The sequence below is a fragment of the Neophocaena asiaeorientalis genome, unplaced genomic scaffold, assembly GCF_003031525.2.
Source record: "Neophocaena asiaeorientalis asiaeorientalis breed wild unplaced genomic scaffold, Neophocaena_asiaeorientalis_V1.1 scaffold762, whole genome shotgun sequence".
Lineage (NCBI taxonomy): Eukaryota > Metazoa > Chordata > Mammalia > Artiodactyla > Phocoenidae > Neophocaena > Neophocaena asiaeorientalis.
Window position 1 is genome coordinate 328,529 of NW_020175828.1, and position 8,595 is coordinate 337,123.

The following is an 8,595-nucleotide window of genomic DNA, read 5'->3' on the forward strand; positions in this document are numbered from 1 at the left end:
CGCACAGAGCTGCCACCAGAGCCCCACCCCCACCCCCCAGCCCAGGAGCCAGGCTTGAGGCCCAGCCGGGTGGCCACGCAAAGCCATCCCCCGACCTCACCTGCAAGAGCATCGCTCCTCAGAAGCAGACAAGGCACTCTGAGGTCATTTCAACTCAAGAAAAAGCAAACCACAAGGATCCATTTATCCTTTTTACCAGGAAACTGCAACAGCAGCCGGTGCTGGATGGCTGGGCACACCCTCGGCCACTGAGCGGCGTCCCCGGGGAGCACGCCGGGAGACGGCTCCCCCGAGCTGTGCTGCGGGAATCCTGGGGCTCTCGGCTAGGTATCTTGCTAGGCCTTCCGGATGCATCACAGGGAACGCATCTCAGACAGCGTGGGCACCCCCTCCCCGCTATTCCCCAAGAGCTGTGGCAGCTGCCCTGGGGCCCCTGCTCAGGGCTGCAGGTGGCATCTCTGGTCTCGCGCCCACCACTGCCACCCCGTGCTCACCGGCTTGGAGACGAGGCCTCTGTGGCCGGCCCGCTCTTGGGGTGCTCTGGGGGCCGGGCCTCTCCGTCACCTCCGGCGGGGTTACAGTCTGGGTCGTCCAGCTTGTCCCGGTCCAGGCTGTTGGACCCGCGGGGAGGGGGATCGGGACCCTCGCCCGCCTCCACGAGGGCCTTTTCCTCCTTTTCCTGCCTCGCCTCTGGTCTCCTCGAGGGAGGTCTGAGAGCCGGGGTCTTCCCTCGTTTCCTCAGCGGGGGCGGCCTTTTGATGGTGACATCAGAAAAGTCAAATTCCAGCCTTATGGGCTCACTCCTCAAAGAGTCGGCCGTTTGGCCTTCGGCCTCCTCCTTCTGAGGACTGGGGAACGTGGCGCCTCCAGCCTCCACGGGGCCAGCTGGGGCCTCGCTAGGCAGGTCCACGAGGGGCTCTGCTCCGCGGGCTCCGCCGGGGTGGGTACCAGGAGCTGACGCGGCCCCGGCAGAGGGCGCAGCGACCCCGCTCGAGTTTTCTCCTGTGGCTCTCAGCGGGTCCTCTGTTCTGTCCTGGGATGCCATCCCGGGAGGGTCTTCTAGAATTGTGGAAGTAGAGGTAGCACTTTCCTCTAAGGAATGAGGATGGACGTGTTCTTCCTGGGTGGGCTCAGGGCTGCCTGACGTTTGTCCCGGAGATGCCTCTGGGTTTTCAACACTTTCGGGCATCTGGGAAGAGCTTGCAGGATCCAGGCAGGCCTGGGGAGCCAAGGAGGGCCCGCTGCGATGCCTGTCGTCAGAGGCTGGTCTCATGTCCTCTGAAGGGGGGTTGGCATCGGCCACTGCTGGTTTCTGGAGAATTCCATTGGTCGTTCTAGTGTCTGTTTCCTTGGTGAACTGTTGGCTTTTTAGAAAGACGTAGTTAACACTAAAGAACCAGTTAGGTTTTTAGTTAGATTTTAGTCCACGTGAAAACATTAGCTAAATACAGGGGAAAAAAAAAAGCGCATTTGGCCAACCCTCTCCTCAAGATTAACCTTCACAAGTACGTTCCCACAAGTCAATACTGGCGGGCCACCTAGAGACACAGGTGACTGAGAGAGAGGAGGAACCTGACTGACAACAGCCAAGGTTGAGGTCCTCCATGCCGGCCTATTTTCCCCTTTTGGTTGGGGACCACCAGCTACACGGCCAGGGACAGTCAGGGCACACCAGGGTCAGGCTTCCCACTGGAGAAGGAAAGGCCAGGTCAAGGACGCTGGCTTCACAAGGAGCAGGGCCCAGCGCCCGGGTCCTCCTGGCCCCTCCACGCCCCTGCTCTGTGGCTGGAGCAGCTCAGATCCAGGGGCCAGGAGGCAGCATCCGAACGGCTGGGTTTCCCTTCCCTCCTGGGGATTGTTACAAAAGAACAGTATTTGAGTCACTCTAATCTCACTCAGCTGAATCTCAAAATGAAAACTAAAAAATTGAAGTTGAAAAGTAGCAAGGAAACCTGGGGAGAGGGGGAGATTCCGGTTTGAGGAGTTTCCAGCCATGGGGAGATACTCGGCCCAAGGACATTTCACTGGAGCGAGGTGAAGGGTATGTTAGTGACCTTTTGCTTTTATACCTTTCTCTGCACATCTGAAATCCATTTAAAAGAAAAAGCAAGTTTTGAACAGTTTAAGTCAGCGAAAGTCAGAACGAAATATGCCAGCAAGGCCCCTTCCCGCTCTGGATGTAGAGGGTCCCTGGGGGCGCCAGCCAGGTTAACTCAGCCTCATCTGGGGGTGAAGGGCCGCCGCCAGGGTCCTCGTCTCCAGACAGAGGCAGGAAAAGCCTTGGCATTCACACTGTCGACCACCTCACGCAAGCCAACCACCTAATGCCAGGCGAGGCTGCAAAGAAGCTTCTGCTGGTTAAAGTCAAGTGTTTCAAATCTGACTCGTCAGGCCACACGTGTTCTGGTCAGATTACACAACACACGGGTTCCTCTGCCTTTAGCAGTAAAAGCTATCTGTAAGCTTTCTCCAGGGCTTGCCGCTGAGGACAGGAGACGGACCTGCAAGCAGGAGACCCCAGTGGAATGCTAAAAAAGAAGCAAAACCACAGAGCGTCCCTCCTTGGAGATTCGGCCAGGACATTTCATGAAGTTAGAGAAACAAAACCAAGGCCAATTTGTTGGCAAGAGCACAACAGAGGGGTAGAATGTGAAGTTTAAACTTCCTGTTTTATTATTCACTTTTCCAACAACGAACGACTTCGGCGGTGCTCTGGGCCGCGCACTACACAGACCCAGAGCGGAGACCAGGAGGAGCCCAACCGGATGTGGCGGGTGAAACAGACTTCTGCCAAGTCCATCGGAGAGGTTACAAATTGCAGTACATCAAACAGCGCCAATACTTACTTCTCTTTCTGGGTCCAGACTTGATGACAGTTTTCTAATCCAATGGTGTCGCCCAGAGCAAAACAAGCTTCAAGCTTGCTGCCCGTGCTGGGACTTAAAATCCTGTGTGTCTGTGGATCCCGCAGAGGTGTCTGAAAAGTAACCTGTCGGGGAGGGAGGAGGGCACCTGTTCAATAATTCAAGTCTTCAAGCACCATGCTGGCAGCACCATGCCCTGCCCTGCCAGCTCAGTAACTCACCAGGAAAGCAGGTGACCTCATGTGTGACGCACGGTGGATAGTACGCAGAGGCAAGACGTGCTTACCTTCATAGCTTTGGCTGTGCTCTTAGGTGGTACGTTTTCTTTCTGTGACAGACGGAGAACAGATGATCTTCCGGTAAGTTCCAGTGGTGAAAACAGGAAGTCGCAGTTTTCTGTACTTTTGTCACCAGTGACATTTTCGTCACTGAAGACGTGCAGACTCATTCTGAAAAGCAGAGAGTTTTGTGTCAGGAGTAGGGCAGTGACCCGCGTTGTCTGGATGCACATGTGTGAATGTGACAGCTGACCCCACAGTGCTGCAAGGAGGACGTCCGCCTTCCTGCACAGGTGGGTCACACCTCAGGCAGTGCGTCCTCTGCCAGGCAGTCCCCATCCTGCGCTGGGGGAGCTGCCACCTCCCAGGAGCAAGAGCTAGAGGGGCTTTCAGCCCACAGGGCAAGAAGGAAGACCCAAGTGCTCGAAATAACTCGAACTTTGTGGGTAAAAGTTGGGAGACAGATAGGGGCTGATCTGTGGCAAAACTGCAAGGGGCAGAGGAAGCCTGGGCCTCCCCACAGGCCTCAGCATCAGAGGTGGAGCAGCTGCCAAGTTAGCGGACAACAAAAGCAGGACGGGGGACCTCCCTGGTGGTCCAGTGGGTAAGACTCTGTGCTCCCAATGCAGGGGGCCCGGGTTCGATACCTGGTCAGGGAACTAGAGCCCGCATGCGAGCTGCAACTAAGAGTTTGCATGCTGCAACTAAGGAGCCCACATGCCGCAACCAAGACCCGACACAGCCAAGGTAAGTAAATGAAAAAGTAATGCAGTAAGGTGCTATTTCAAAAAAATAGAAAAAGAGAGACGAGGAGGAGGAAGAAAAAAGAGAATTAAAAAAAAAAGTAAAGCAGAAGGGCACAGCAGCTTGCTCTCCACCCACGGGGCTGGGAAACAGGGACTGGACTAGGGCGTCAGGAGGGCTGAGGCTCAGAGGAGGAGCTAGAGGAAGTAACAAGAAGCAGGTGCAGAGTCACTTGGGGGGAGTCGAGGAGCTTCTGCATCAGGGGCCTCCAGTGGGGCCCGGGAGGTTCTAGAACAATCCCATTCCTCCTTCCGAAGCCCTCATAATGGTCAACACCGTGGCGTTCCCAACCTCGGAGACACCAGAGCACTGGGCATTGACCTGCCCGGGGGCACTACAGGTCCTTGCTGGCAGTGGGGGCCCTGGGGACTGTGCCTGGAAGAGACCAGGTGGCTGGGGCAGGGAGAGAAAGGGTGGCCTGAAAAGAGGTGAGCTCGGCGTGGGAGGTCAGGGTGACAAGCCGCCTGGAAGGGCGCTGCGCGTGAACAGGGAGGGCTCACAGGGAAGGGGGCGGCCAGAGCTCTGGCACCGCGCCAGGGCGGAGTGGTCTGCCCTGGCTCGAGAGCAGCCCGCACCTGCCGTGTGGAAGCGGGAAAGGTAAGCCTAAGCCAAGGGTCACTGTTAGGTTTGGCCTGAGCAACGGGGTAAAACGGGGAAGGGGCGGATGGCTGGAGGACACAGAAGGGAGACATCATGTCGGAAGGCCCCCGTCGCCTGGGGAAGGTGGGAGAGCAATGACAGCAGCCTTTAGGGGTTTGGCTTCTATAATGCTGGGGCCACGGAGGGGGCTCCTGAGCAGAGGGAGCAGGGCCAGGCGGGGAGGAGGGCTGGTGGCCGGGGGCGAGCGGGTTCTCCGGAATCAGCGGGGCGGGGAGCGTGGAGCCCAGGTTTCCAAAGCAGGTGCGTCAGGAGTCAGGTGCTGCAGGAGTCGGTGAAGGCTCTCAGGTGGGGCTGCGCCCAGAGGAGGGGCCGGAACTAGGAGGCCTGCCTTTGGCGCAGAGCTGCAAGCCCGCGGTATTCAGAGGCGGAGACGTGTCTCTGCAGGTCACAGCCACGGGCGGTTTGCGGCTGGACGAGGTCACCGGGATAGGGAGAGGAGGGGCCGGCGCAGCGGGCCGGAGGGGCCTCCTGGAGGGCGACAGAGGAGCCACCAGGCGTCTCTAGAGGCAGGGGCGGGAGCCCATCGGCTCCGCTTCCGTTTGCGCCCGGGCTGGCGGGACGAAGTCAGTCGAGAGAGGACCCTGAGGAGGGGCCCAGACGGCGGGCAGGGCGGAGCCGCGGGACGAGCCGGAGGGGGCGTAGGCCCACATCCAGGGTGGCCGCCAGCACGGCAGGCAGAGACCCGAGGCCAGGCCAGAGGCGGGACCGGAGCCCCGAGCCCGGACCCCACCACCGCCTTACCTGTCGGCCGCCGCACGGAACCAAGGGAGCGGGAGGCGAGGAGTCCGGGAGCCCCTCTGCCCGCCGCCGATTCAAATACCGACGGTTGGCGCGCGCGGCCAATCAGCGCGTGGCTGGGGAGAGACGAACGGGCACCGCCAGCCAATGGGAGGTCGAGTCACAGGTCACGCCCACGAGGTTCCGCTTCCGGGGTGACGGCACGCTGGGCGCGGCGGTCGCTGGAATTCTCAGTAACCGCAGCTTGCCAGGCGGGCGTAGAGGAAAGGCCGTACGCTGGCGGGCAGTGACTGCGGTGCCCGCCGTCGCCCGGGAATCTCGGGCTCTGCTGCGGACGCGCCTGGGCTGCGCGGGAAGGTCAGGGCCTGAGAGCCGCTCGCCCGAGTCTCAGTTTCCCCAGCTGTGCAGTGGGGCCAAGTGCAGCACCGCCACCAAGGCGGGTCCTGAGGAGCATCCAAACCCTCTCGAGGACTGTCGCGGCAGTTCACAACCGGGAACTTCATTTCCCAGAGTGCCCCGCAGGACGCCGTCTCCCAGAGCGCCCCGCGAGTGGCCTGAGGGTGGGGACTCCATTTCCCAGAGTGCCCCGCGTCTTCCGGACCCGGACGCCGCGGCCTGTTCTCGCTGGGAAGTGGGTCTCGCCGGGGCGGCGTCCAGGAGGCGACGGCGGCGCAATGGACAGCCCCGAGGTCACTTTCACGCTGGCCTACGTGGTGTTCGCCGTGTGCTTCGTGTTCACCCCCACCGAGTTCCACTCGGCCGGGCTCACGGTGCAGAACCTGTTGTCGGGCTGGCTGGGCAGCGAGGACGCCGCCTTCGTGCCCTACCACCTGCGCCGCACGGCCGCCACGGTGCTGTGCCACTCGCTGTTGCCGTTAGGTGAGCTCGGCGGGCGTGGGCGGCGCTCGAGACCGAGCTCCGGGACCCTGGAGTGGGGAGGGACGGCGGAGGGCGCCCGTGCGGGAGAGCCGGGGCTGCGGGCCAAGCGCCCGTGTGCTCCCAGGAGTGGGGAGAACGGTGCTGGCGGCAGCTGCCTCTTGCAGGTACCTGGCGGAAAGGCGGGCTCAATCCTGGGGGAAGGGATGCTTTGCTCACTGGGGCGGGTGGTGAGCTGTCACGTGGGGGGGAGGGCTAGCTCCCAGGAGAGGGGCGTGAGTTAACTGATGCAAATAGGGGTGACCCTTCCCAGTCCAACTTGGACGGTGGGTGCGGGAAAGGCAGGTAGAGGGTGACGCCAGTTGGGAGTGTCACAGGTGCAGAGGCCAGGGAAGGCGCGTGTGTGTGTGGATGCTCAGACGTTGTCAGGGGCTGTGCTGGGTGGTGATCCAGGTGCTAGCTGGCTTCTGGGAGGCTGGCTGGTTGGATGGGTTACTAGGTGGGGTTCTCTTGAGGACTTGGGGTCAGAATTAGGTCTGGGAGGGCGGTGGCGGTGGCCAGCAGCATGTGCAGCTCGGTGGACACAGGGAAGGGTTTCCAGCTGGCAGCAGGGCATGGAAAGTGGCCAGGAGCGGGCTGGGCTGAGGCTGGCCTGTGCGTGGGGGCTGCCTGCTTTGTGTGGAAGGCGGCAGAGGGGAGACCACGCCAGCATAGAGGCAGGGCCAATGTGGTGAGCTGGGAGCTCTGCTGAGCCCCCAGGGAGGCAGGGATGCCCGTCAGCCGGCTTCCCATACGAGGAGTTTGGGTTCTCCTGAGGGTCGTGTGTTGGGTTTCCTCCCTGGGAACTAAGGATCTCTGCAGCTTTATGGAGCCTCTAACTGCATCTTCCCACCAGGCTGTGGGGGGCTGGGCCACCACCATCCTGTGATGGACAGGGAAACTGGAAGGTGAGCCAAATGACTTAGGGGGGCCGCTGGAGGAGGAAATGGGGTGGAGCCTGGCCTTGTGATCAGACAAGGAGTCTGCTTTTTTTAAAATTTGTTTTGAAATACCTTTGAATGTTTAGAGATGTGTTATTTATTTCTACACGATGAGTTACCTAAAGCATATCAACTCGATCAACAACATTTATTATTATTTTCACAATCTCGAATCTGTGCTGCAGGTCACTGTCTAATTCATTAATTTCGACATGCAAATTGGCCCCCATCTGGCCAGCAGGAGCCCTGGAGCTGGCTCCTGTGTCCTTGTGACATGCTCCTGTCATTCTTTGCTTACTGTTCGGTGCAGGACATCCCAGTTCTGGGATGGGCCATGCTCTGATCCGCCTCCTCAGAGTAGGTGGGGTCCAGAGGCCAAGATCCGGCCCCAGGAGGGCCAGTGGGCAGCTCTGCATTGGGTGACGCCAGATCCTTGTATTTACTTTTGCTTTTCTAGGTTTTTCTCCTTTTATTTCTGGTAGTTGTATGTCGTTTGTACATAAAGTAGTAAGATAAAAATGTTTCCTGCCGACAGGGCGAGGACTGAGGTGAGTCAGCTGTAGAGGCGGGCGAGGCCCACCTGCCTTGGGGCACCGTGGTCTTGCTCTGGGGGCCGACTAGGGCAGACGGCCGCGCCCAGGCCTGGGGGCTAAAGGAGGTGTGCCCGCCCCCCCGCCGCCCCCGGAGGGTCAGGAACAGCACTGTGGACCTTGGTGGGTGCCGCCTGAGGAGGATGAGCGTGGCAGTCCCGACCTCTGCTGAGGTTTGCCCTGTTCCTTTTAGGCTACTACGTGGGCATGTGCTTCGCCGCCTCAGAAAAGCGGCTGTACTCCCCCAGCCAGGCCCCGGAGACCTGGCGGGTCTTCCTCCTGCTGGCATTGACACTGCCCACCATCGCCTGCACCCTGATCTACTACTGGTCCCGGGACCGGTGGGCCCACCACCCACTGGCCCGCACCCTGGCCCACTATGCCCTCCCGCAGTCAGGCTGGCGGGCCGTCGCTTCCTCCGTGGACACCGAGTTCCGGCGGATCGACAAGTTTGCCACGGGGGCGCCGGGTGCCCGTGTGATTGTGACAGACACGTGGGTGATGAAGGTGACCACGTACCGTGTGCGTGTGGCCCAGCAGCAGGACGTGCACCTGACCGTGACGGAGTCCCAGCAGCACGACCTCTCCCCAGACTCGAACCTGCCCGTGCAGCTGCTTACCATCCGCGTGGCCAGTGCCAACCCTGCCGTGCCGGCCTTCGACATCCGGTAGGCGGGCCTGCGGCTGGGTGGGGGTGTGGCCAGCCAGCGCCCAAGTTCTGGTCTTTGAGTTGCTCGAGGAGGTGATGATGGTGGGAGCTGGTCCTATCAGCCGCCCCTCCAGCGTGCCCCTCCTTCAGCGCCCC

At 60.5% G+C, this 8,595-nt stretch overlaps 2 protein-coding genes across 3 annotated transcripts in view; one reads left to right on the forward strand and one right to left on the reverse strand.

Annotated features, from left to right (window-relative positions):
* Nucleotides 1-3,417, reverse strand: part of TACC3 (transforming acidic coiled-coil containing protein 3) — a 9,419-nt gene extending 6,002 nt beyond the window's left edge. The window contains 4 exon segments of the mRNA XM_024732739.1: nucleotides 238-294; nucleotides 475-1,364; nucleotides 2,847-2,989; nucleotides 3,151-3,417. Of these exon segments, the coding sequence (XP_024588507.1) occupies nucleotides 238-294; nucleotides 475-1,364; nucleotides 2,847-2,989; nucleotides 3,151-3,375 (1,315 nt within the window). The 5' untranslated portion in view covers nucleotides 3,376-3,417.
* A 2,485-nt stretch (nucleotides 3,418-5,902) lies between these two features.
* The window catches only part of TMEM129 (transmembrane protein 129, E3 ubiquitin ligase), a 5,054-nt gene continuing 2,361 nt past the window's right edge, over nucleotides 5,903-8,595 (forward strand). For both annotated transcript variants that reach the window (XM_024732737.1, XM_024732738.1), the window contains exons 1-2: nucleotides 5,903-6,223; nucleotides 7,984-8,458. In XM_024732737.1, the coding sequence (XP_024588505.1) occupies nucleotides 6,019-6,223; nucleotides 7,984-8,458 (680 nt within the window). In that variant the 5' untranslated portion in view covers nucleotides 5,903-6,018. The remainder of the gene's footprint in view (nucleotides 6,224-7,983; nucleotides 8,459-8,595) is intronic.